Source organism: Aphelocoma coerulescens, chromosome 3 (genome assembly GCF_041296385.1).
Source record: "Aphelocoma coerulescens isolate FSJ_1873_10779 chromosome 3, UR_Acoe_1.0, whole genome shotgun sequence".
In the NCBI taxonomy this organism is placed as follows: domain Eukaryota; kingdom Metazoa; phylum Chordata; class Aves; order Passeriformes; family Corvidae; genus Aphelocoma; species Aphelocoma coerulescens.
The window spans coordinates 13081010-13108543 of NC_091016.1; the positions used below are offsets into that span (position 1 = coordinate 13081010).

Consider the following 27534-nt stretch of genomic DNA (forward strand, 5'->3'; position numbering starts at 1 on the left):
AAATGTGATTTCTCCCCTCTCAAAATTGATGCTATGCATCATCCATGCATTTCCAGGGGAGAGCACTGGATTTGGATGAGTAACCGACTTTCCCCCTCAGCTTTCTGTTTTGAATGGAGCTGTCGTCATCTGACTCCATCTCTGAATCCGCTGGAGCTGGGCCTTAACTCAGAGCTCATTCTGGCACTGCCTCGGGTTTCCGCAGCGGAATGCACTGGCTTGTGTTGATATCCACAGCATCCTCCTGGCGTCGGCCTGGTGGCTCCCAGGGCTGTCCCCATGGTGGAGGAAGCACAGGTTGGGCACCAGCCTCCTCATGGTGCTAAAATTAATAAAAAGGCATCCCTGGATTTTGCAGGTCCTTGCTCCACCTTTCAGATTAATGCTGGAAATAGCCCTTTATCAGAGAGGCCCAAGGGAGTTTTCTTTGGTTTGGGTTTGGGGTTTTTTCAGACGTTTTGTCGACTTGTGATTTCCCATCACGGTGCAAACTGTTTAGCAGAGTTTGTACTCACCTTGCTTTTGGGCAGTGGCTGCATACATCTCTCCCTTAGGAGGCTGGAACGCCATTGCTATTTTCTCTGAATATTAATTCCTAGTGGAAAAGAAGGCCTTGCAGGACAGTCTTGACACATCGCTCTTCCACTGCTGTCTTGTCTGGGAGCCAAAACATCACAGTGGAGTGCTGGGCATGGAGCTGCCCTCCCTTTGCACAACTACAGCAGAAACCCATCTTCAGACCAAGGCTCTTCCTTGCTATAATTTCTCTTGCTCCAAGGTATTAATGGACATAGTGGCAGAGACAGATAAATCCTAAAGTCAGACTTGTAGCTGGATGAAACTGCCTTAAGGAAAAAAACCCAAGTTTATAGGTGGAGGATCAAAGGGTAAGCATGCACCTCCTGTCAACCTTCTGTCCTTGGAGTTAAAATCCTGGTTAAATCTGAGTTTAAGGGGAGGAAAAAAAAATGAAGCCATTTTGGATTGAGATAAACATTTGCGGTTTCATTATCATGTGCTGAACATGCGTAGAGTGGTTGTTACACAGCTTGAGACAGAGAAAAACCAGTGTGAAGTTAGGGAAAAAAAATCAGGGTATATCTTCTTCCTCCTTTGTAGATACTTTAATAATTTATTGGAAGTCAATAGTATAGATTGGGCTTTACCCAAAGATAAAAGGTAGATGCTTTTTTCCCACAGATCTTTTGCAAGAAGATAATGTTGCTTCTCTTCAGTGTTCATTTTTTTATGTTTTTAAGCAGTGCTGTGGCCATTTAAATTAATACACTGGCATAAGCTGTTAGCAGGTTTTTTTTGGTCTGATGTTCTGGTATTCCCCAATGAATCCAGAAGATTTGAGGTGGCAGCTCCCAGCTAATAGTGAGTGTACCAAAAACCCTGATGGGTACAGGATGAGAAGCTGCTTCACCATCTTTGCTGCTAAAAGGAAAGACCATGGGAGTCTTTGATCTCCTTCATATATATCAGGGGAATCCAGCTGTCCCTATGCTGAACCTTTTTGGAAGGAATGGGTGTGAGAGCATGAACATGCAGTGTGTTGAACAACTCATCCTTACCTGCTAGAATGAGAAAAGAGGATGACCCCAAGATGTTTCCCCTGATTGATTTTTCTGCTGTGTGCAAGCAAAATCCCTCTTGCCAGGGATACATTCAGCGGGCACTTGGCACCACCGTATCTTTCAGCATTTAAAAGATTCTGCCTATTAAAGCAGAGCACAGGAAATGCAAGCCATTAAATGCATGTGACAGTGTTGTGACCAGGCGAAGGACAGTGGTAGGGAGAGAGGCACAGGCACGCAACTGCCGGCATCTTGAGGAAACGCTTGTTTGTTTGTCCTTTTTCCAAAGCCCTTCGGCTGTGCACGGGAAGCGACGGCAGAGATGTAAACAGGAAAGCTGGCTGCAGGGAGAACAAAGTAGGGGTTAGGAGATGCACAGTTAGCCAGAGGAAACTGAATGGTACTGGTGAGAAATCTCCGCCTGCTATAGGACTTCAATAATAAAATCAGTAAACTAAGAAAGAGAATCATAGAATCATAGAGTGGTTTGGTTTGGAACAGACCTTAAAACTCATCTTGCTCCAAAGCCCCTGCCATGGGCAGGGACATTTCCCAGTAGACCAGGTTGCTCAAAGCCCCATCCAACCTGACCTTGAACAGTTCAGGAATGGGGCATCCACCGCTTCTCTGGGCAACCTGTGCCAGTGCCTCACCATCTTCTGAATAAAGAATTTATTTTTAATATTTTACTTAAACCTGCCTTCTTTCATCTTAAGGCCATTCCCCCTTGTCTTACCACTGCATGCCCTTATGAAAATAGTTTAATGCTGGATGTCCTGATCCAGGGCAGGCATGGTGACACTTGCAGTACCCTTTACAGGAGGGGAAGCCTGCTTCGTGTTGTTTCTGTGCTCCGAAGGAGGCAGATTGTGAGGATCACTGTCATAAATGAGCAATAAAATAATTCTCACATTACTAAAATGTAAGTGGAGTCATAAGCGTTAACCATCTTCCTTTAAGTCTATAAAATAGCAGCTTGTTCCCAAGAGCACTGAAAAGAAGAGCTGGACAAGGTACATTGTAAGGGCAAGATAATGTTTTACTAACACTGACAGGAGAAGCAGAGTGATCCTGAAAACTTAAGTGGGTTAGTTCAAGTCAGTCCCCAGCAAAACAGGGAGCTGGCTGACAGGAAGCACACTCAACATCAGATTGAGAGGATGAAATTGGAGCTGCTCAGCACAGTTTTATGGGAGTTTTCAGTGATTTTAGGAATGTAGGTGGATAAAGATTATCATATCCTTGTGTCTGCCTCTTGGTCTGCAGGTGGTTTTACCATGGAGTATTGAGTCGTGGTGTGGGGGCTTTCCAGAAGATAGTGCCAGCCCTCAGAGAGCAGTAAAGATGATTTGAAATCTAGAGGGAAGAAATTGGAGGAGACACAAGATGATATATCTGGTTTAGGATGTGCATAATTAGTCTGAGAGTACTCGCATGGTAAAAAAATTTTATCCTAAAGAAGGGGAAAGCAAAGATGCAGTGGTTAAAAGATTCACATTTAAGTACCTCTACTTTGAGCTAAGTATTAAAGTGCAAAAAAAAAAAAGGGAGGAGCAAGGCCTTGGTTTTTCAGTAGCTTGTTTTTTAAACCAGTTTTCTATCAAGAAAATGAAAGTTTGCAGCGTGCCCTGTGATGATTGAGGCCATGTCACACAAGTAAGGCAAAGTACAGGGTTAGATTTCCTGGAGTATATTACAGCTGTTTGTCCAGGTATCAATTAGGAGCCATGGAGGAAGGGTTTAATTAGAAGAAAAGCACATGAGGCTTTTCCGGCGTGGAGGAGCTCGGTGCATGTCATTTGTGTAACCTCTTTTCTGGTCATGGATGTTTATTTGGAGTCGAGTAAGACGCTCTTGGCGTTTTCCTTTGATCTGTCTGCAGGGAAATGAAATCCATATGGCCTCCACCCAGATCCTGGCTGGGAATACCCATCTATGCTGGGGTCATTTTTTGTTGTCATACATATGTACAAAGGTCCATTCATCTATGAGAATGACGTTCAAAATAGGGAAAACATGGTCATGATATGTAGGGAGAAGCATTTTGGTGTTCCCGGAATGTTCAGCAGCCTAAAGCATATCATAAAATGTCTGAAGTCCTTCCTAAGGATCTACTTTTGTGCTCCTTTTCCTATTTTAGCCATACTTCCTGCTCTTCCCTACAACACAGCTTAATAAACCCGGTATTCAAGAAAGCTTTGTGGACAACAGGGACAGCATGAGTGAAACGGGTGTCTCTCAAGTGCTGGGCATAAAACTACACTGACCATGGTTATGAAGTCTTTTGTTTGGGTTTGTTGTTTGTTTAGGGGGGATTTTGATTTGTTGGGGGGTTTTTTTGTTTGTTCTATTTTGGGTTTTGTTATTTTTTAAAATTTAACTAAAAATGGAGAAAAGTGACCTTCTTTACCTCTTACAAGGCACAGCAAGCAGTGCTCAGTCAGTACTGCTGTGGTTAATCTTGAATGCTACACCGAAGGTGGGTAGCCTGGTGTTCCCAGAGGATGAGGCATAACAAGTTTCAGTATTCCCAAAATGGACCTGGGCCTACAGATACTCAAACACCTCACACTGCACTGGAAATGAGTGCAGAGACATCTTTTTGCCCGGTTCACCACTGCCAGGGCTTGGTCCTGGGCGCTCTGTTAATGTTTTGCTGCAGAAGTTCAGCCCATTGACATGACTGCTGTTAACAAGGTGACTGAATTTCATTCTTCTCACCACAAGTACTCCAGCAGCTGCAGTAAAAATGGGCTCCCCTTGCTCCAGCCACTGTCTCAGCTCTTTGAACCATGCTTGCAGTTGGCTGGCGGGCAGCAAAAGGCAGATCCACCACCTTGTTGGCTCCCCAGGTGCAATGTTTACTTTAGATTTCTAACAGCAGAACCCTGTAGCAGCATGATTCTTACTGGGAAGTGGGGAAAATGTTCATGTGTTGGCACGGCCACTCTTCGATCCACACTAGGAACTGCAAGAAAGCTTTAGAGGATATTTCACTGTAGCATTGAGCTAGTAGGGTTGGGTGTGCAATCTACTGGACAGGGCAGTATTTAAGGGGAAAAATAACAATTATTTTAATATTAATGTTTTTTTAAGTGCAGCATCATTGCCAGTCTTGGAGCTGAGGTTTGTTAGCTTAGCCTTAAGGTTAAAGAATGTGTGCAAAGGTGAGAACCCAACCAGTGAGTTATTCAGTTGATGCTGATCCAGTGGCTTGATATCTGCTTCTCTTTGGAGAAAACTGTTGGGAGCAGGGCTTGAAGCCAGCTGAATGAATTGGTGTTTCTTCTTGACAGATGCAACAGCTTCTGGATGTAGACAAAAGGCAAGGGCAGTATTTCCATCCCTATGGACTGAGCATGCTGTAACATTTTAACAGAGAGCTTTTTTCCATCTTGCATTTTCACACGCGGTGTTTGTCCCCACCTGCCCCTGACCCTGTGCTGACCAGCAGCTTTGCAGAGGTTACCCAGGTGGTGGCTCAGCCCAGTCCCATGAGCTGAGAGCTGCCCCACAGCAGCTGCGAGACTGTGGTACCTGTACAGTGTGATGGCTTTCCTATGTAATTTGTCATGCTGGAACTGTTTGTTAATGTTGCTCATTGGTAAGAACCTTCTGACAGTCCCAAGTCTCTCTGTGTGCTGAGCCTTGAGTTTTTAGGAGGACCAGTGGCAGGATGGTCTGCGGACCAGTAGGAAGGCAAGAGAACAGGCAAGCTTTGGGGAGATGTAACTGCTCAAGATGTTGTTTCAAAAACATTATTACAACACAGCTTATTCAAGGATAGTTTTGTCTTACACAGGGAGGCTAATTTCATCTTCCCCCATCCCTTGGGAGAAAAGCTTTAGAAACTGGACTTGCAGCAAAAAGTGCCAGACAGCTTTCTTGAATTTTTCTGGCTGACGTTGCTTTGGACTTGTGTGCTGAGTTCTTGCTGGAGACAGATGAGGATTGAGCTGATGGGTGCTGCATTAAGCATTTGAAGGTAAAAGCAGTGTTGCTGCAGAGCTTGAAGAGGAAAGTGAGGTGGCAGATTCCAGCACATCTGGATAGGATGAGATGTGGACTGGGGATGTGCAATTAAAATCTAAAAAAAACCCCCACCTATTGTTTTTAATTACTTGCATAGCATGATACTCTGACTGATGAGTTAACCCACTGGTTGCAAATGCACTTCTGCCAACACCGACTGCCCTTTGGCCATCAAATTAATGATCTTTTTATACTGTCTATTGAAATTCAGTAAATGCAGCTGTCCATTGATACCACTGTAACAAATTTGACATGCTGCTTGTTGCCTTTGAGCATCAGGGTCATCAAGGGCTTTGGACTGTGGCTTGATTCCACTGTCATGACAAAATCCAGCCAAGCTGCAAATAGGTGTCTGCAGCTGCACCTGCACAAGTGCTCACTGGGTGCTGGAGAGAAGCAGTGAACAAATGTTGGTGACTTGGAATGTCATGGAATCAAAATAGTTTGGATGGGAAGGAACCTCTAAAGGCCATCTAGTCCAACCACCTCTGATGTCCCAGCATCCTCCACGCAGCCTGGTGCCTGCTCACTGAAGCTGGGTTCAAGCCTTGTTGGTCCTTAGCTCAATATTTCCATGGTCCAAGCATGAAGTTTTCAGGAGCACATGTGATTTTAGGTTGCCAGTGTTTATAAAGTAGGGATGTGGCTGTCCTCTAAAGGATGCTTGCAGGCAGCATCACCTTGGTCACCATTCTCCACCTTGAGGAAAAAGGGATTTTTGTCCCAAATCAGGATTGAAACCGTTTGGGTTTGAGGCAGACAGAAGCAGCTGAGCCTGGAAACAGCTTTCTTCTGCCCTCATGCTCAATCATCAGCATGGATTAGTTCAGAAACTGGACAGGTATTTTTAGAAGCTGCTTTCAGAGCCCCAGTGTCACAATTTTTATTCTTCTTGTTGGTGCTGAGGCATTTCTTGAGCAACATTTCTGCTTTAATGAGAAGACGTTGGGGATCATCATAGAACTTTTGGGGACATGCATGGCACCCTGGCTGAGTGAGGGGTTCCAGCAGTTGTGAAGGTTTCTGAGCAGCAAGGGAGCATTTGAGACCAAGTGTCCAAAACGAAGCTTGTGTGCAGGGATGTCACTGTTGGCACTTCAGTTGTGTGGGCTGCCAGCAAAGGTGGGGTGTATGAGGATCTATAGCTGATACCAGCTCGTTGCCCACTGGAAGTATTTAAAACCCCATTAAAAGTTGTGATGGAGGCAGACACATTGGGAGGCTGAGTGCTTCCTCCAAGCCTTTTGAGTGGTTTGGACCCTTGGTCCCAGTGCTGTGTTGGCAGCTTTTGGGAATAAAGTGCTGACAGGCTACCAGAGGAAATGACACCTGCATTCAACTTTGGACCTGTTTGCAGCCCTGGGTGTGTGGATGACATGCCTGCTGGGCTGGGGCAGCCTGTCGGCAGCACGTTTGCCCCATCAGCTGCTGCTAAACACCCCCATCATGAGTTTATGGCAGCTGTATCATAATTATTTTATTTTTTTCCCAGCCTATAACCGGGGTGGGGAAACAAGGATCTTTGGTCGATGTGCTCTTCCGAGCCAGGAGGATATTGCGAATGAGTAATGGTCCGGCTGGGGCTGTAATGTGCAGAATACCTCTGGGATGACTCACCCCGCACAATGCAGCACATCCCTCAAGGAGACTGAATCACGAATGGGGGGAAGCCGCTTGGCTTGCCTGCCCGGCAGCAGCCAGCTGGGACGCGGGGTAACCAGTGCAGGCAGGGAGGCTGGCGGTGGCAATGGTGGTAAAATGGAGCAGTAAAGGTTTAACATGTAGAGGAAATGGCATCCCCCAGCAGGTAAGTGTGCTCTGGATGCATATGATTCCATATTTTTTACTCTTGGGGTTTTTTTTCCTCCGCCTTCCCCCATCTGCCCCCACAGCCCTTCTGAATGTTGTCTAAATCAGCATATGATTTATCAGTGAATATGTATGAATTCTTCTGTGAAACACAGCCTTTCATTTATGGTTACATATCAGGTTTTTTTCAGAACTAATGGTTCAACATTCACCCTTTCTTTAAATACCAATAGGAAAAATAGATGCTGCCTGGGAAGCTGCTTCCCTTATTGTCCCTCTCCATGGACATTTGATGGAGTAGGGGATTTAAAGAGAGGTTGAAGGCAAAAACAATGTGCATGCTGGTTTTGATATAGCCAAGAATGTCTTCTTTTTTATGTTTATTTCTCTGGCAAAAGATGAAAACCCTTTAGATTTAAAGGCTTACTCCCTCACCTCTCCTCTGATACAGACCCAGCTGGAATTGAGTCACAGAATTATTTTATTTCTTTAATATTTGCAAAATATTATCTACTCTTCATAGTTATAACATACTTGTCATTGAGGATGTTTACAGAGGGGTAAATATAGTTGTAGTCTCCACTGATCAAAATGGAGGAGAGTGGGGGAAAATTCAACTTCCTTTGGGTGAGCGATTTTCTTTCTTTTCTTTGTAAACTTTGAGTTTACAGGAATACTCTGTATATGTTTGTGTGCAGACATAATCATTTTTCTGGAATGCAGTTTCTGTGGTTGTGTGTTGGGGTGTTATTTTGCTAAATATTGCTATTTATTAGCTAACATAGGATAGCAGTAATTGAGTGCTTATGGTCAGTTTATGCTCGGAAAAAAATTAGGGCAGAACTTGGTTGTGACTTTTTTTTGAGGTGGGAGGAATCAATTCAGGATGCAGATCTTATGAATCTACCTTTTTGGCTGGCTAAACTTTAGTGTGATTTTTGCTTATCTTACACGTGATATAAAACAAATACCATCTGTCATGCAACAACAATTTATTACTCATTACTGTAAATGATAGTGCTAATTAGCTTCCTTGTAATCTTAATATTTTGTACTCTTGCACGAAAATAGGAGGACTTGAGGCTGCAACTCTTGCCTGTACTGCATGAAGTGCAGGGTAAATTATTCAAATTGATTATGCTGTCCCTTTTAACTTTTCAAGATGTGCCACCATGTGCAGCTATAACCATTTATTGCAAAATTGCATTCAACAAATTTGAAGGAAAGTCTTTTATGAGGGCTTCCCTTGAATGGTTGCTCATTAAAAGTTTTGTCATTAGTGTGCATGACCCAGTGATGTCATGGCTATCTTTTAGCAGAAAAAAAGTCAAAATACTGTTTTGGGTCTTTTTGTAACAAAATTTGCTGTGGCTTTTGGTAGCTCTAACACAGTTTCAACTATGTTACATAAATGCTTCAATACAGACACAAGTCAGAAGTTAATCTGCCCCAATGCCATTAGACTTTCATTTTAATTCAATATTGTTTGTGTAATAAGCTAATTTCTGGGGAGGGACCTTAAATTCTGTGCGCTTGAGCTGCATCAATGAATCTTTGCTTGCCTATCAGCTGGCTTGTAAGCCAGCTTTTTTCCCTAAAAAGCTGCTTCCAATTCACTTGAGGTTTTCCCCACACATACAGCACTTTGTGGGGATCACTGGGCAAGTCTGGCACAGGAAAAGGTGTTACGCTGGTCAAAAAAAATTTATTTAATCCATGCAGGACTACATAATACATATATTTTTGAATATATATATGTATATATGTATTTCAGGAATGAATTCTCATGTACTTCCTGGAAGGACCTGAACTAATTATGGGATTATGAAATCCCATTTGAGCTAGTTAGGATAGAGCTGTTTCTCGTAAACTCAATAAAATCAGCCTTAAATGTTGAACAAACGTTTTGGTGAAAGGATTCCTTTGTTCCTCACTGCCTCGGCATTTAAGGGAGATGTGGAGGCGGGCGGCTGGGTTGTTGCAGGTGTCTTGGTTTTTTGAGAAGTCCTTTTTCTTCTGGAAAAAAAAAAAAAACAACAAACCAACCAAAACTGCTATTAGTTTTTCCTATGGAGGATTTTTGGATGTGCTGCAGTGCTGGAAGCAAACCCAGGCTTGCTGAGCACTGACTGTGGAGACCTGACCCCTCTTCATTTTGCCCTCGGGGCTGCTCTAGACTCAACCAGCATCTCTGGAGCAAGAAATGTGGAGACTGAATTGTTTGTATTTACTCTGACTGTGTGGAAACTAAAATTTCCCAGATGCCCTTTTATTCTGGTGGTACTGGATTTGAAAGGCAGAAAAATAGAGGTTGCAAATTGGTTATACAAGAGTTGGGTTACAGGTAGAGTGGTTCTTTGTTCCTGGTATGATACAGAGGTGAGAGCAAGGAAGACTTTTGGGAGGTTTTCCATGGTTTTCTTCAGATTCCATTCTAACATTTGATCTGGCCAGAGAGACGCAGATGTCTTTTTTTCTTGGTGATATTTAATGAAAAAGTTTCAAACCTGCTGGAAATCTAAATGGTATGGAAATACCAACTTAATTTGCTGTAGCTGCATGCACTCAGAAGGTTTCTTTCAAAGGAATTGGTAAGTTAGGATTTGAAGAAGAAAATGCTGGTTATCATCTGCAGATACATCACCCTTGCTAGAAGGTTCACGAACCAACCAACAGATAAAGGAAGTGGGACTCCAAAAATGGCAGCTTTTCATGTCTTCCACCAAAATGTCCCTGCTTTCTGGCTGTGGGATGAACTGCAGAGAGGATCCTTACAATATAACCTGCAGCAATCACCTGGGCCAGATAGGATGGCTTTAACTCCAGCTGTCAGAGCTGCTGGGGCAGGGAAAATACCTGGCACTGTGAAATACATCCAGGTCAGCCAGAGACAGATTATGCCCCAGTAGTCGTAAAGTTATATTTGTTTGGATCTAGATAGTTTAAATTGTGTTTATGTGCCTGGTTCAGCTGAACAGCTTGACTTTTGCTGCTGTTCCATTAGCAGCTTCCTGCTGTCCTTTTGGCTCTTCCCTGAAACCTGGGATCTGGGAATGTAGATGTGTGCATTAAAAGACAGAAATCCATAATGTTGAAACCCATTATATGCAATTACCTTTTTTTCTGAGACCTGAATCTCTCCTGGCCTCGTAAGCTGTAGAGTTGGGAAGGGAGGAAAATACCAAAGTGCCTTATGGCAGCAATAGCGTGGAAGTTTATAAGCTTATATTTTGATCAAGTAGCTTGGCTAGAGGGAAAAACATTACTGAGTTATGGAAGGTGTCTGTGAAGTGTTTTAGATGCTACATGTGACTCAAAAAAAAGTAGTAAATGTGGTGGGTTGGACTACTTTTTTTTTCCCCCTTGGGATTTTTAGACCTCTTGGATGGTATTTGCAGTTGCTGCTTTGGAAGCAAAGTGGAAAAGGAAGCTGGTGGAAGGGAGTTGTCTACTTTGACCCTCCTTTTACGAAGACAGTGGTGAAAATAAAGCCTTAACTAAGGAGTGAATTGCTTGGTGTTTAGTCCTGGATGAAGGATTGCAGCCATAAGCCCCCATTGGCCATCCAAGGAGCTCATGGCTTTGTCCCCCACTGGTGTTGCTGGAGGTGATGTGGCTCATGTCCGAGAGCACAGGATGATGGCAGCCACGTGTGTGCATGCTGGGGGGCAGCAGTTGTATCAGCCTTAAATGTCACCTGTCTCTTAGGCACACAGACGCTCTGTGAGTTGGACTTACAGCTACTGCAACCAGGGTGCAGTGATGACAGAGGTAATATTCAGTCCCTTCTTGTTTAGGAAAATTCTGTGTCCTCCGGAAGAGCACTTACACATGCACACACTCTTTTCTACTTTTGTAGATATATATGCATACCCACGAGCTATAATTTTTAAAGAGTTCTCTTTTTCCTTCCAATGAAAACAACACGTGCTTTTCGGTGCTACCTTTACTCCCCAAGTTCTTTCTGGTTTTTTTTTTTTTACTCAGGGTGGGGCAAGCAGACAACCTGGAGCAGCCCTGGAACATACTGGCTGCCTGCTATTGCAGCTGGGTAATCCCTTCAGATACTTTCTTCCCAAGCTTTTAAGGCTGTTGAAGACAAATCTGTAGGGTTAAGATAGCATTTAAGAGCATAATTAAGAATAATTTGCATGAAATAAATCCAACAATTAGAGCAGTCTTAAAAGTTTCAAGGATCCAATAAAACAAGGGGAACTAAGGCTACTGTGGGGTTTTCTCTAAGTGTTTCATTTTTAGCTATCAGTATCTCACTAGTTGTAATGGACCAAATATTTTCACATACCTCATTAACCATTTCTTGTGAAAGAGTCAAATTGCACAGTTGCCATGCCAAAAATGCAGGTGGATGGCTTGAATGTGGTTATTCTGCTACTCCAGTGCACCAACGTTTCGTCAGTGGCACGCACATGGGATTTGCAGATCGCTCCTTTGCTCTTCAGGATTTGGAATACTTGGAACCAGCCAGAGCCTTGATGCAGTCGTGTAAAATTAAATAGCAAAGAAAATAAACAGCTTTTACACTAAGGAAGCGAGGTCCTTATATGGAACTGAAATATTTGAGTACCTCCCAAGTATTTATCAACACTGGCATGAGAGAAAGAAGCATTGCCTATTCTAGGCTTGTGGATGGAAACAGCAGGCAGGATTTAGACATAGAAGACTGGAGGAAGCTGTGTGTAGGCTTGAAAATTCAACATGCAGCTTCTGAGTCCTAATCCAGTGATTAAACCAAGATGTCAAGCCCTAAGAACCCTTAACAACCTCCTTTCCTTCTACCTTTCCTTTCTTTTTTCCGAGTCCCTTGGCACAGGTTGTGCTTTGGGAAACGTGCCTGTGGCTGGAGCAGAGCAGGAGTGGGGACGGGGCTCTGCAGGGAGCCCAGCGTCACTGGTGACTTTTGATCGTGCAGGAAAGCGTGCCAAGGGATTACGTTAATGGAGCCAGAGCTCTGCCTGCCCTGCCAAAGGTGAACCCTTCTGCTGGACAAGGCTCTTGTCTAATAGGGGAACAGAGGTCGGCTTGCCATGGTAGGGGAGTGGAAACTAGATTTTCTGGCTTAATAAACTTAAGGAGGTTGCTCTTTGGGATGGGAAGAACACAGTTTAAATGGTGTTCTCTCAGCGTGCAGTGGCAGAGTTTGTAAGGGCCACAGGTCATGGATAGATGTGGATATGAAGAGGAAAACCGCGTGGCTCTGTGCCCCACCAGATTGTTGTTATAATGGGCAGGGATAGTCAGGGCACCTAAGTTTAATGTATAGGTATCCAGTAATACTCAAGTGTAATTGTGAGCCTAGAGAATTAACTGAGAGGTGATAGAAATGTGTAAATAACTGGCAGGAGTCACAAAGTACCGAGTAGCTGCTACTTGCTTAATTTTCATTTAAGTGGACAGTTTCTGCAGCAAAGTAACTGAAAACAGCATTACTTTTGGGACAGCCAAAGGCTCCAACTGCTGCCATAAAAGTGAATAGTAAATCCGGCAGGAAGCTATAATGCCAGTGGCAATTTTCAAGTGTGGAAGGAGAAGCAGCAGTTTCTGTGGATGACTTTTGCGGGAGGATGGGAGGGAAGGTCGTATTGAGTGGCTCCGACTTCAGAAGAGAGCTAAAAATAAGTCCAGAAAGTATCCTTGGGGAATAGTAGAAAGATACAGAAATGTATAGTTGGCTTTCTTTTTACTTCATCTGCTAATTGCTAATCCTTATAGACCATATGGGAGAGGTACAGAGAAGAAAACAAAAACTGTCTTGGATGGAAGCAGCTCAATTTTTGCGTAGTAGGAAATTAGCTGAAGTATTTTGCTTATTTCTGAGTATCAGGAAGTCAGGAGATTAAAGTTGCTACTGTAAAATCTAGAAAAGGGTTTTCATTAAAAAATAAAAAGGTAACGATCTATTTATGGACACACTTGCCCTGTTTACTGTACCAGGAAGCTGCTTTAAGGACTCAAGCAAAAATATTCTGAAAAACATAGTTTCTCAGTTCTGTGAATACTTTGTGTGTTTCAGCTGTGGCCGTGTATCAGAGTATGTTGGAAAGCTTTTTATCAGCCAGTGCAGAGTACTCAGGCAGCAGGGGATGAACTTCTAGCATCTGTGCACTGCTGTCATTGTGTAGGTCCAGCGAGAAAGTTGGCACATCCATAAAATAAAGGCTGTGAAGAGAAAATTGCAGCATGTGTTTTGTGAGATCTGTGTAGCTGCAGAAGAGATAAGCTGGTCCCAGACAAACTAGCTTCCCTTGGTTTGTCCTCAGACTGCCTTCAGGTAGGATCCGTGAGGCTGCTTGCTTAGATGCTAAATCTGGTCGTGTTAGAGAGAGGGAAGCTTGGAACTGAAGATCTAGCACCTGAATTGCTGCAAAAATAATGTCTGAAAATGAGGCAGTTCTACCTGGTGCAGGATGAAGAAAGCTACTACTGCTTGTCATGCTGTACAGGATGCTGGGAAAATACCTGGATACAGAGCTTTTCTCAGGAAGGAATTTCTTTCCATAAAGGATGATACCTGTCATTTTGAAAGGCTGCCTCTTGGAGCCCTCTGTATGTTGATCTTGCTTCTCCTGGGGAGGTCACCTGGTAGCCTGGAGACGGACAGTCCCTGGGCACTTTTCTTTGCACATCCCTTTTTCTCACCCCTGTTGATATTCCTAGGTTTGAGGGTCCTGCAGCAGCTTTGTGGGCACCTTTGGGTGCCTCAGCAGTTCTGCAGCTGACAGTGCCATGGTTGCGCATGGCTGCCATCCAAGTGCGCCGTGGTGACCTCCCTGCCAGGGCATCACAGCTGTCAGCGCTGTCCTCAGCATCTCTGTGTTAATCAGTGTCCAGCACGTGATGGGCAGCACTGATGCAGCATCAGCATGAGGACAGAAAAGCTAATTTGGGTATTTCCCAACAGTTCTGTGCTGGGGACAACCCATTTTAGCTTGCAATCTGTTGCATATTCCATGCAAGGTGTGTGGCTTTTGCTTGTGTTCTGTAGGGGCTTTTATGCTTCCAAATGACCCTGGTGATGTCCCCAGCAGATAATGGAGTGACTGCTTTGTGGAAAGGGTACAGGAGGCCTGGAGTCTCCCACTGTGGGGGCTCTTCTGAGCCCTTGTGGTGGGCATCTGAATTATCCCCAGATTTTAGGTGCTTCCAGAATAGTTTCTTGTGAGGTTATGACGCTCTGCCTTTCAAAGCCCCTTGAAATGCTGGTAAAATTGTTTCAGGGACATGGTATGGTCCTGATGACCTGAGCTGAGCTGATTCCCATCTCTTTTCATCTGAGGTACCGGCTGGAGCCACATTTGTGGGGTTTCCCCCATAAAACTGTCCCAGATGTGGAGGAATTTGAGCATCATCTTCCAAAGCTCGCTTCACAAATTTGATCACAGAAACCTTGAAACGCTTTGTTCATGAGTTATTTGAGCTCCATGTGTTCTTCCAGCACTTTGGAAACCTAATGTCCCAAAGTGGGAGTTGGCCTTGGGGTGGTGCCTGGTTCACCCCGCTCTCTTGGTCCCTGTACGTAGCTTCATGAGGCAGAGTATCAGGGACCATGGGTTGTTTGACCTTTGTGTTGACATCTGGAAACCCAGCAGGTTCGTTCCTTGCTGTTTGGTGGGTCTCTTTCCTACGGTAGCTTGAGTGTTCCAGGCCGTCCGTGACAGAGGTGGACTTCTATCCTGGGCAGAAACTCTTGGCTGGGGTCAGCACAGCACCGTCTAAATACCTCCCTCAAGAAGAACCACTGCGATGTGACTGTGATGCTCACAAAAGGTTCTGTTTTTGTTTTGTTGCCATTGCAGTGACAGCTATATTGTGCGAGTCAAAGCTGTGGTTATGACCCGAGATGACTCCAGTGGGGGATGGTTGCCGCAAGAAGGAGGCGGTCTCAGTAGAGTTGGCGTCTGCAAGGTCACGTACCCGGAGGGCAATGGAAGAAGTGGATTTCTAATCCATGGTGAAAGGCAGAAAGACAAACTGGTAATAGACCCTAATTCAACTTTTGTCTGTTCTTATAATGAGAATTATCCCAAATCTATTGCTATTGTATTCTTGTGCAAGTTTTAAAAAAAAAACCAAAAAAAACCGGCATATGCAAGTAATACCAGATTGGACAAAACAAACCCATCCTCATCTAGAATTGCCATCTTTTGCTACCTAGGCTGGCGTAATGCCACCTGGAAGGAGCAGGTAAATTTTTGACATCCACGTGCAAAGATCCCCTTTGAATGAAAGAGGGCCTGTGGCTTTTTCCTTTTTTTTTCTTAGACCTAGCGCGGGGGTAAGTGAGAAGTGAATTGAAGTGTAAAGAGCCCATGAAGCCAGTCACATTGCACTGAGTAATGCAGTGCAAGCCTTTTAAAAGGGCCATGAATTATTTATGCTGTGTGCTGTTCAAGGTTTGAACAAGCTGAGTGAGAATATGAAGACAAGTTGTCTCTTATGAATTGACACACTCGGTTTCTCCTGGTAGCTGTTTATCTAAAAAGGAGCTCTCTTCTATCCCTGCACAAATCAAATTAATAAAGCCTTTTCCTGATTTCCAGGGGCCACTTGAAATGTTATAGTTTGTTATCTTGTTTTTATATATTTGATTCTTCTGAAATGCACTCCTGTGAAGATATGGGTTAGCTTAAAAGCAGCACTCCCTCCACAGGCTCAAAAAATACCTTATTTGAGTCAGAAATGATCTTGCTTTCAAAAAGACTGGTGTTTTAAAGCTGTTTCAATTATGGTTTGTCTTTGGCAATGCTGTTTTGCTTAGGATGATTCTTTTGACGTTATTTGGGAGCCATGCTTATGGTTTTGAGAGGTGGAGTAAGACATGACAAGCTATTCTATTGTCCCTGAGCATCACTCTAGAGATGGTTTTTGGCACAGCAGAACTTGAGATGAGTGTCTGGCTGGGGTGAACAATTTAAAAACAGTGAGGGGAGTGTTGCAGCACCTCCTAAATCTGCTGCTGGTGGATAAAACTTCTGTTGAGCACAATTATTGAGGGAAGAGGTTGTCCTTCCTCCAGAGCCCCCCGCTAGCTTAACCTGTGCCACACTGGGTCCAAAACATGCTCCTGGGGTAGGGAACGAGCACCTACTCAAAGCACAAGCAAAAGATGAATGTGCAATGGTTTTGAGAACAATTACAGTGTCTGGTGTTTATTAGTCATCATTTGGTAGGGAAGGATGTTCCCCTATGCGAGGCATGACTTGGCTTGCTTTTGGGTTCAGCCTGAGACGGTGCTGGCTGTGTCCTTGGGGTGGGAAAAGTGACTTTGCTCCTCTTTTGGGGCTCACGCCCTCCCAGGTGGTGCTGGAGTGCTTTGTGAAGAAGGACCTGGTGTACACGAAGGCAAACCCCACCTTCCACCACTGGAAAGTTGACAACAGAAAGTTTGGGCTCACTTTTCAAAGCCCCGCTGACGCTCGAGCCTTCGACAGAGGAGTGAGGAAAGCCATCGAGGACCTCATCGAAGGTAGCGTGGGGGTGGACACTTCCACCCTTGGAAGAGTGGGCAGGGGGTTTGAGTCAGGGATGTGTTTAAAATCAGTTCTTGGGCTTAGAGTCTCTTGTGCATGTGTCCAAGTGTAGCTGGGGCCCTTATCCCACAGTGAGCAAGCCCCAGCTTTTAAGAATCGAGTTTCCTCATCCCTTAGAGGAGATAAGGTGTTTCACTCAAGTATTTTTCAATCCTGTCTGTCCAGACTTCTCCCCATTTTTTATCGAGTTTGTTGTTACTGCTTTTTTTGATAGGCTTGGGTTTCACACTAGTGATGGCAATTCAAACAGCCCAGGCTCTTTATTTGCAGTCAAATCTCATCTTACTGAGTCTTTGTTAAACCATAGGATTTAATTCCTGCCTGGAGTTGAATAAAACTTCGGTTTGTTTTTGGTTTTATTTTGTAGTAATTAGTTTTGTCTGCATCCTCTTAAGCTGAATGGTAGTTCTTGAAGACTTTGTTGTGTTTTGGGGTGTTGTTTTTTTAATTCTGTAAAAAATGCGTTTGAATTGTCTGTGCTTTGAAGTTGTCATAAATTTTTCCTTTTCACATTTCATTGCAATCAGGCAATCACAATACAGCTATAATTCAATTGTATGTTATTTTAATGAAATTTGATTCTTCATACATTTTTTTCTTGATTTTTTTTTTTTTTAGCCATACTATTTTATGCAGAGGCCTAGTAATCCAAAACCTTTTGCCTTCTCTTCCAGTGTGACCAGGGTATTTTTATACACAGATGGTACATTTTCTGAGGATACTAACTCAGATGTATGTATAGATGTATATTTTTTTGAGGACATCAGCTCCATAAGACAACCTAATGTTCTGGATGGTCTGTCCTTGCTTTAACATGAACACGGTAGATGCTGGGAGAGAATTAATCCCCCAGGGCACCTTGCTGGTAAATACCTCATCAGTTAGAGGAAGGATCTTCTCAATTCATTTGCTTTTTTCTGTGCCATTAACATTGAGAAGTTACAAGCAGACTTTCTTCTTCTGGTTAAAACTGTGAAGCATTCTGAGTCATAAAACTGATGTTTTATGTAAGTGGCATGGGATTGTGCAGAGTTTCAAGGAGATAATAACTCAGCTGTATTGAGTAGTATTTTGGAGATGCCAGTACTTGGCAGCTCCTGTTTTGCTCTTCTTGATCCATTTTACAGTGGAGGTATTTAAAATCAAGTTCTGCTGTATCTCAGATACTTCAAAATCAGCAAATCTATATTTATCCCATTAACAGTCCAGGCTGATCCTCATGAATGTGTTCCTCCTTAAATTCCAAATGAGGCTTTCTGAATGAAAAACAATAACTGGCTCATGCACACACAGCGTCAGGCAGCGGATTTCATTTATCATTCATTTTTTGTTCACATATTTGATCAAATTCACCAGGTAATATTAAGCACAACTAAGTGTGCATTCAGAACTTCACTTAATCACTGCTTTATTGTGAATATTCAACCAGTAGTTCATTCCTTGTAGCATCAGAAGTTTGGGGCACAGGTACAAGAACCCTATGCAGCTCCGTAGAGCTTCAGCTTTTTTCAATTTTAAAGCTAATGTAGCAAATGGCACAAATGTTTCCATATTACTCAGTGTTTTAAGTGGGCTTTCACACTTAGCTCTGCACATCTTCGTGGTGATGCAACTGAGAGCAGCCAAGGGTGGTGCCAATAGCATTATATAAAACACGTTATTTTAACAAATTTCCAGAATGAAGGCAGTACAAACTGTTCTGCCCTGTTGGTCAGGGATGTGATGTGGCCCTAATTCAGTCTAGCAGTGGGCTTCCATCAAAAAAATAGATCTTTGACTTGAGGGTTCTCCCCCCCAACACATCCTCTTGCTGCATCCTTCCTCCTTGGCAGCCTTAGGCAGCCAGGAAGGGGATCTGGGATCTTGACTGGGTACAGGGAGAGGAGTCACTCCTTTTTAGGTACAGCATAAACTTGGTGTCAAGTCCAGCGATGGCGAGTGCCCCCTTCCCTGAGGCCTTTCTGTGGGTGCTCACCAGGCTCTGGAGGGGCTCCACAGGAACACCTGCGGGATGAGGAAAGCTTTTTGATATGCTTTCCTACTTTTCCAGAAGATTGTCTAATGTACCTAATGAAAATTGCACCCCAGTATTTTTCTCTTGTCTGTGGTTTTACACATATCAGCTCCTTTCTAATACTTTGTTACATGGGGCAAGGTTCTTCTCTGAGAAGTAGGTGATAACAGAGATATAACAGCTTCCAAAATTAGAAGGAAAAAACCCAATCTCACTCTTCATTGTCAATGTGAGGTTCATTTTCTTTTAAATTAAAGGTTATTTTCCCCCCCAGATTTAGGGAGTAAGTGAAGAAAAACTCATACATGGTTTCTTGACAGCTGAGAATCAGCCTGGAGCAATGATTAGTACATAGTTTTACCATTCTTCAGAAATTAGTCTTCTGTAATTGGAAATTGTAACTGCTATTTTTATCATTGTTAATTAGCATTGGCAGCCACACAGTTGCGTTTCAAGAAACACTTTCAGATTTTACCTCTCCAACCCAGCTACCAGCAGATGGGTTGTTCTTCCTTAATTTGAGCCACTTTCATGTATCTACAACACACAGACCTGTGAGAACCCAAATGTTTAACAGCCTCAGAAAAAAAAAAAATGTCTCGTGGAAAAGTCATGTGTTTAAAATGCTGTTGGTTTGTTTTTTTCTAGGATCTACGACTTCCTCATCCACCCTTCACAACGAGGCCGAGGTCGGCGATGATGATGTCTTCACTGTAAGTACCTGTCACCCAAGGTCCTTCTCTTTTATGTTCAGGTTTACATGGTCAGGTTAGAAGGGGTTTTTCTTTTTATGCCTCAGGGTTGGCGTTCAGCCACCATGATGTTTGGCCACTGGGTGTGTTTTATTTGATGCAAGTATATCCTCTACAGAATGTGAGGCCTCCTGTTGGCCTCCCATCACCATGTGAAAGGCATGTCAGAGCAGGTGATGTCAGGGGCTAGAAGTGAAGAAATAATCACCCTTGAATTGCTTTTGGCTTAGACTGAGTGGTGCACACCCCTGCTAATACTTCTCTCTGTCCTTAAAAAGCTTCCTGCAAACTCAGGTACTTAGCAAGGTGACTGCTACTCAGGTACCTACTCAAGGAAATAAGGTTTTAAACACAGTTTAAATCAAAGTCACAGTTTTAAACAAAAGCCAACTCAAAAGATGTTTCACCTGTACATGAAACATAGGAAGTTCAGACAGGTGTTCTTCGGGTGGAGGAAGGCACCAGAAGTGTGGTGTCTGTCTAAGCAGCAGTGACTTAAACAGGAATGAGCTGTTGGAGGTTAATTTGTGCTGTTGTGTAAAATGCATTTTGGAGCTTTACTGGAACTACAGCTGCTAACCTTGCACACTTCAAAAGGAAAGTTAAAAAGCAAAATAAACTTGTCAGGTGAAAATGTGACTGATTAGGGCTATTCCATGGGCTGGAAACAAGTTGCTCACATTTTATACATTTTTTTAATAAAGTTTTTTGCTAACTTTAATTCAACCCCCCCATGTGCACATATATAAATGCTTTAGTTCCTTTACAAGTGCCCTCCTTGTCCCCTGGGGCCCAGAGGGCAGGAAAGGGGAAGGTGGAATATCCTCCGTGCAGCACCAGCAAACTCAAAATTGTCTTTGGGATACTTCCCTGGATTTTTAGGGTGAAGGAGGAAAAAAATCAGTACAAGCATCATGCTGCTTGAAAATAAGTCCCAGGAAGCATCCAAAGCCAAAAGGTGTTTTTGAGGATGATGTTTGGCCAGCATGGGACCATGTCAGGTTCCCTGCTGAGTTTTGACCGGATCTTCCCAACGGCTGGCGAGTTGTCCGCATCTGTCCTTTTGTCACGCTCAGGGAGACAAACAACAGCAGGCAGGGTTAAAAGGTGACTTCCTGCACTCTGCAGCAAAAACTATCATTAGCAGCTGCTTCCCAGCTACCTGCCAGAAGTGATTTATAGGCACTGGGATGGGACAGACGGGGGAGGCACCAGTGGAGCCAGAGCCTTTTACTGATACGTGCTGCTTTGTTCCCAAGTTTTCTGGAGGAGCTGTGCTCTGCTGGGTGTGGCTAGTCACTCTTGATGTGTGTGTGGCTCTTCTGTGCTCATCAGAAAGGGGATGACTGTCAAAATCTTCCTTGGATGGATGTGTACCAGCTCTAACTGGGTTACACATTGGAATATTCAATGCTTAAACAGTGATGAGTGGCCTGTGGAACCAGGAAAGTATATTTTTGCTAAAATCCTACTGGCTGATGTTTAGGGACCTGGGAGTGCTTCTGAATTTCTCCACAAGCTCAATCTTGTGTTGGTTTTTAAAGTCGAAGAATGCTTTTTTGCAAGGAGAAAGAACTTGTTGCCTTTAAGTAGGTGGTGTTTTACACTGGAAAATTTGGATGAATGGTGCTCCAGTTGTATCAAAATCACTCAAAACTCCTGTGTTCAAAATGAAGAGCCAGAAGTGCAGGAGATTTTTCCCACCTACTTGACCCTGGGGAGGTGACAGGTGACTCCCTGCCATGCAGACGTTTATGGGTAGGATGCCTGACAGAGAAGGAAAAACAAACGGCTCAACAGCGTTAGCAAGGAGGGAAACCTCAGCGACGTCGGCATCTCCTTGGGTCCTCGGAGAACAAGTTGTGTCCTGCCTGGCAGCGCTCCCTGCAGGGTTCCTTGATCTCCAGAGTGCAAGAAGGACCTCACTGGTGGTGGGACCTCGCATGGTGCTGTTTGTCAAGATCGCACACCAGGCAGATGTGTTGTCATACTCCAAAAATAAGGCTTTGGGGACATCTTCTTCCCTAATATTTCTTTGTTTTTCTGGGATGAAGTCTTTCCTTTTCCTGCAGTCCTTAAGCTCTTCAAAGCTCTCAACTTCCTATTTATCTGGTAGGTTATGGTGGAGTATGAAGACTGCATAAGCCAGAAATAACTTACTGAAGCATGGAGCAGTTTAAAACTGGAAGAAATTGATAGGGCTGTGAAATGTTTTATTTTTACTGTTCCGTTCCATTCTTTCTTTGCACATATTTTTGACTTGTGTATCATAGTCCATTTGGTCATCCTTCCATGCTAAACTTCTGTAGAACTTTCTGTAAACTCTTACCGAGCCACAGCAGTGGATTTTTTGGGTTTGGTTGGGTTTTTTTCTCTGTTTTAAAGAGAAAGTACATTTGTTCTTTTTATTTCCTAAGGTAGTTATTAAAATCTTCACAGTCCTCCCCCTCTCCCACACATGCATGAATAAACTTAACTGCGTGCGGCAGAATTTTCAAAAGCATCTGCATGATTGAGTCATTTAATCAGACATTTACCCGTCTCTGAAAATCTCAGCCATTGCTGCTGCACTGCTGCCTCAAATATTTGGCCCGAGGTCCTGCTCTTCTTGAAGATGTTTCAATCTGTTCAAGCACAGCAAACTTCACATTTCTGAGGCTGCTTTGTGGCCGGCCACCCCAACTTCATCGTGCGCAGATGTTTGCACCAACGTGATGCTCCCGGCTTTAGAACAGCCCCCCTCATTGCACACAAGCCCTGACCCCGATACGGCTGTTGGCCATTGATTGACACGGGGCTTTTATAAAGCCCCTGATCCTGTTAGCTCCAGTATGGCTCCGTGGGATGTGCATAGTTTTGTGTGTGCAACTGGTGCATCATCCGTTTTGTTTATTCCTCAGCCAGCATGCAGCCCTTCCAGGCATCCAGCAGGTTACTTCCATGGGAAAGAAGAGAAGGTTTGCCCCGGAGGTAGAGCTCTCCTGCAGGCTATGACCTTGCATGGCTTAGTGGAGGACCATTTTCTTGTATCAGAAGGGGGACTTCTTTTGGGTTTTGAATTATCTGCAGCTGTGGCTGTGAGAACATTTGCTTGGTGTCAGTAGTTGTCTCCTCCCATGACTGTAACTTGCAGAGCCGAGATGATAACTTGGGCAGCAGCATCCTGCCCTATCCCTATGGCATGTGCTCGCCATCCATCTTTCTGAAGCATGGGTTATATCTTTAAAAACAGGGCTTTGCCAGCTAACACTTCTCCTGTGGCTTAGACCTACAGCATACAACCTGTTCTGAAATTCATACCTGACAGGGCAGGAAACAACAGTATATAGAACTAAATGTCACAGACTCGAGTTGAAAAATGCTTATTTCTAGAATGAAATCTCCATTTAGGAGTTTTAACAATATGTAGTTGTGTTTCTTGAGTTTCAGATCCTCTGAAGAGCCCGTAAATGTTTTCCATATGTTAGCAAATAAATTTCTTCTGTCTTGTACATTATAAATCGTCCTCTCAAGAGATGCAATCTGAGTAAGACTGGCCATCCGTTCTGTCTCCATTGGGGGAACACTGTCGTTGCAGTGGGCTGAGATTGTTCTGTTTGTCTTCATCCATCCAGCCTGCATCTTCAGCCTTCTTTAATTAACATTCATTTCAGAAGTAGGGTTTGATACAGACTGAATGCATTCTGTAGTTCCTCAGCCACAGAATTTGCCGTATAATTGACTTTTTGTGTAAAGATTTTTTCCCTAATCTACACTTCTACTTTCAATTACAGATAATAATCCCACATGACCACGAAGTGAAAAATGTGAATTGATTCCAAGGAAAAAAGGTCAATGTCTTCCAGAGTCTGCAGAGTGCCTGAAATGGTCTCTTTTAGCATCCCATCTGAAAAAGCAGAGGTGTTTGTTCTGAAACCTTATGACCAGTTCAGCTGAAACACCACTCATGTGTTTTTCAGATAAATCTGCAGCCTTGTGCCTGCTTTAGTGCTAAAGAAAAGACACCCACTGGCAGGAGGAGCAGCAGCTCCCATGTTTGTGACTCTAAAAATGACTGCAGTCTCCTTTTGCTTTAAGAGGAATGTAAGGGAGAAAACAGCAAAACTCAGCCTCATTAAGTTTGATACGCATGTTAAAATCACAGCTGCTTTATATAATCAGTAATATTTTTTTTTAAATCCTAGTTTTTGTTCAGTGTGAGACCTTCAGAGTTTGGCAGGTTGAGCAGGCAGGATCTAGAGGTGCATGGCTGAGAAAAAGTGGCTTTTCAAAGTGCACACACATCCATTGCTTCTCTTGTTGACTCCTGGCTAAAAGCTTACTTACCTTGGTTCCCCAACTGCAAGATGGGGGAAATAGTCTCATGAACGTGGATTCCTGTGCTTAGGGATGTTTGAGTTAGGAAGTTTGTTATGTGGCTTGGACACTGCTGACAGTCATTTCAGAGACAGACACAATTTTACCTTTTCTCCACCAGAAGGGTGCATATTGGGGCAGATGTTTGCATTACAGTCCCTCTTGCATCTCTTCTGCTTTCCTAATTAAAAAACCAGATTTATCCCTGCTGCCTTTCCTTGAAACCTTTTGTCTACTTTCATCTCCCATCTGGGCCTCAAGCATGTTACAGCCTCACTATTAAAATTTAAAAGATTTATGTTAGTTAGATAAACACTAAATCTAATTTTTCTTGCTGGCTTGGTCATTTCACATTCAGCTGGTTCTTTTAAAGAACAACTGTGGCTTTTTTTCTTTAAAGTAGACAGTAGAAACCCAGTCCAAATACTTTGGAATATATTCGTAAGTTCTGTGGGATGCTGGAGCATCTCTCATCCCAGCCCTCTATGGAAAATGATGTTGCTGAGAGTAGAACAACAAGTTGCAAGATGTGTTTCAGTCAGAAGTTGTGCTCAGGGATTGGGAAGCTGCAAGAGCTTGCAATTTCCTTTTTCTTAATGCTGTCCTCGAGTAACAGAAGGGGAAAATGCCTTTTGGAGGCTCAGAGCTCTCTGTGGGAATGATGGGGTTGTCACCTCGAGCAAATCTACCTTCTTTGCTCTGTGAGGCTGAGCAGAGCAACATGGGAATTGTTACAGTGACAGGACATGATGGCCTTACTTCTGTTCTTCTTCCTGCCCAGGAGCCAGCTGTGCTCTGTGTGAACAGCCAAAGGGTTCATTGCTGCTAGCCACATCCTCTGATGTCTGGATTTTGGGCTTGCATTGTAAACCACAGCTATTCTAATTCAGATTTTAAAGGGAAAAAAAAAAAAAAAAAAGTACTTGCCAAGAAGAGAGAAATTCACACACAGAAAAACCAGCAGGCTCAAATCCTTCCCTCAAAAACAAACAAACACAGAATAGCCATTGCTGGCTTTGACCAATGAACTGGACTGAGATTTAGTCATGTTCTTTTATACAGCTGGGTCACTCACATTGTGCACAGGGCTCTGGGCACCCCTGCCCAGCACCTGAGCAACCCGTTCAGCCCCACCTCAGCACCTCGGCAGTGCTTGTCGTGTCTGAACACGGCTTTGGCTCTTCACACCTCTTCTCACAAGAAAAGCTGCCTAGAGCTGTTCCAACAGGCTGGCTACCAGGGTAGTCCCAGAGCCTGAAGTTACTGGTTTATCTGTGGTTTAATTGGGTTTTTTTCTTCATCCCATTAATCCCAGGCTGTATCAGGAGGTTTTCAGTGGAATTCTTCCTGCTGGTCTGCCGAGGGTCAGAAAGCAGGAGAGATGCCACTAAAACACTGAAAAGGTCCTGGCTTTTTTTAGCAGTTTTAAGTCTAGCTGCGCTTTATCTGTTTGGGTTTTTTTCCTGCCTTCAGGTTAACTTTGCCCACACAAATTCACATCACTCAATGAGAATGGATACCAATGCTGAAAGAGATTTTTCAGTAGGGAAGGTCAAATGGCAAGTTTTTTATCTGGCTGTCAGGTTTATTTTCTAGTGTTGTATTTCTCCCTTTCTTTCAGGATCTCCTGCTTTTTTCAAGTGGTGCTGGAAATTAACTCATTTATTTTCTTGCTCTTTCTGCAAATACAAGCAAGCTGTACTAACTGATAATTTAATATTATTGTCACTGGAACAGTGTGGTATCATCTGGAAAGGCAGCTGCTCTTTTCCTTAAGTCCTTCAAAAATGTAGGGGCAATTACCATGTACTTCAGCCTATAGATTGCCCTTGCTTACTCTTACTCATAACTTGTCATTTGGACAGAAGGAAATATAAAAATGACTGTGGTGCAGAGGTACACAGAAACATAAACTCTGTTTATTCTTGTGTATATAACAGACTCATGAGATGTAAGTGAAGAGCTCAGGGGAGCTGATAGGAGAAAGATTCATGGGGTAAATTTGAAGCTTTATGTGCTTCCTTTGAAAGAAAGGAGAGGGGCTAGGGGTCTTGCACAATTTATGTATTGCTTTATTGTATTTATCATGGGTTTTTTTTGCTTTTGTGTCACTCTCTGATAGGTAAAGCACGCTTTTCTTGCTGCAGATCAGGAGTAGGCATTTTAACACAATTCCCAAATGGACCGAATTTCAGTTGCTTTGGTGTTGTTTCACTCTAAGTGAATTACAAATAAGAAGAACAAATTATTAAACGCAAAGTATCTGTATTGCTATCAGATATTCTAAGGCTCACTGCTGTGTAGTTTTTATGTAGCTAATTATAGCAACAACTGGGATGTGTTGAGCTACTTTGCTGAGGGTAAGCAATTTCTCTTGTCACAATTCTTCCTCTCAAGACCATTTTTTGTAGTGTATTTTTTGGCTCTGTACCATTCCCACATACAAACACAGTTGATTGTGCAGTGGGATTGGGATATATCCTACAGGAAACGGAAATTTGATCTTTTGCTGTGGTGGAAGTTTCCTTATAGCTGCATCTTGCCAGAACTTGTGTTGTAATTTGTGCACCAGTTAAGTACTCAGTTTTGTTCAGTTTTCCCCAGCAGTTCAAAAGAGATTTCCTTCTCTCCTAATTCTCTCCTTTCCTTCTCTCCTAATTCTCTCCTCTCCTTCTCAACACAAATTTTGCCCTTTCCCTGTGCTTAGATGATGATATGTTGTCGTATTTCAGTGTGCCAGCTCTTTACATTTTATACTCTATTTAATTTTTGTTATGTGTAACCAGACTTGCATTAATTTAAGTAATCTTCAGATTACCGAAGGCCTTGTTTTCTTGTAGCATGAGCCTTTAAGATGAAAAGGGTCACCAGCAAACCTGCCTGTGGTATTCCTTGTACAAAGGTGACTTGACTGGTGCCCCTCTAGCTGTAGTTTCTAGATGGTGAATTTTTGATCAAGAGTGTGTTGTAACAACATTTCATGCTTGCAGTCAACAAGCTGCATGTTTGTCTCCTGAAAAAATAATTTGGCTGTGTAAGTAATGTACTTAAACTGTGTGATGAGTTAAAGTGTGAAGCCGTTTATGAGCGTGTTCCCTTTTAGTTCATCAGGAGCTGAATGCTGTAGTGCACTTGTGTGTTTAAGGCACAAATGTGTCAGAAACAAAATCCAACCAAGAGTAAACTGCCCTTTCTTAACATACAGTAAAACAGAGGGGGAAAGGATTTTTTTTTTACTTTATTTTACTTTTGTTCAGCCATGGTTTCCAGGGCATTTCTTTGGTATTATGTAAGGGGGACCTGATTTGAGTCAAGATGCCTGTGAAAAGCAAGTTATTTTCCAGCCAGCTCAGTTCCCCCACCTTGCTTTTGCAGCACAATCATGCCAAGAGCATGATTGATGTGGGGGAGCAGGATTTGGGGTTGCAGGAGTTATTTTAGCA

The 27534-nt window shown here is 43.3% G+C and overlaps 1 protein-coding gene across 1 annotated transcript in view; it reads left to right on the forward strand.

Annotated features, from left to right (window-relative positions):
- SPRED2 (sprouty related EVH1 domain containing 2) overlaps positions 1-27534 on the forward strand; it is a 59912-nt gene that overhangs the window by 17850 nt on the left and 14528 nt on the right. The window contains exons 2-4 of the mRNA XM_069009072.1: positions 15236-15413; positions 16737-16905; positions 19632-19696. Coding sequence (XP_068865173.1) covers positions 15236-15413; positions 16737-16905; positions 19632-19696 — 412 coding nt within the window. The remainder of the gene's footprint in view (positions 1-15235; positions 15414-16736; positions 16906-19631; positions 19697-27534) is intronic.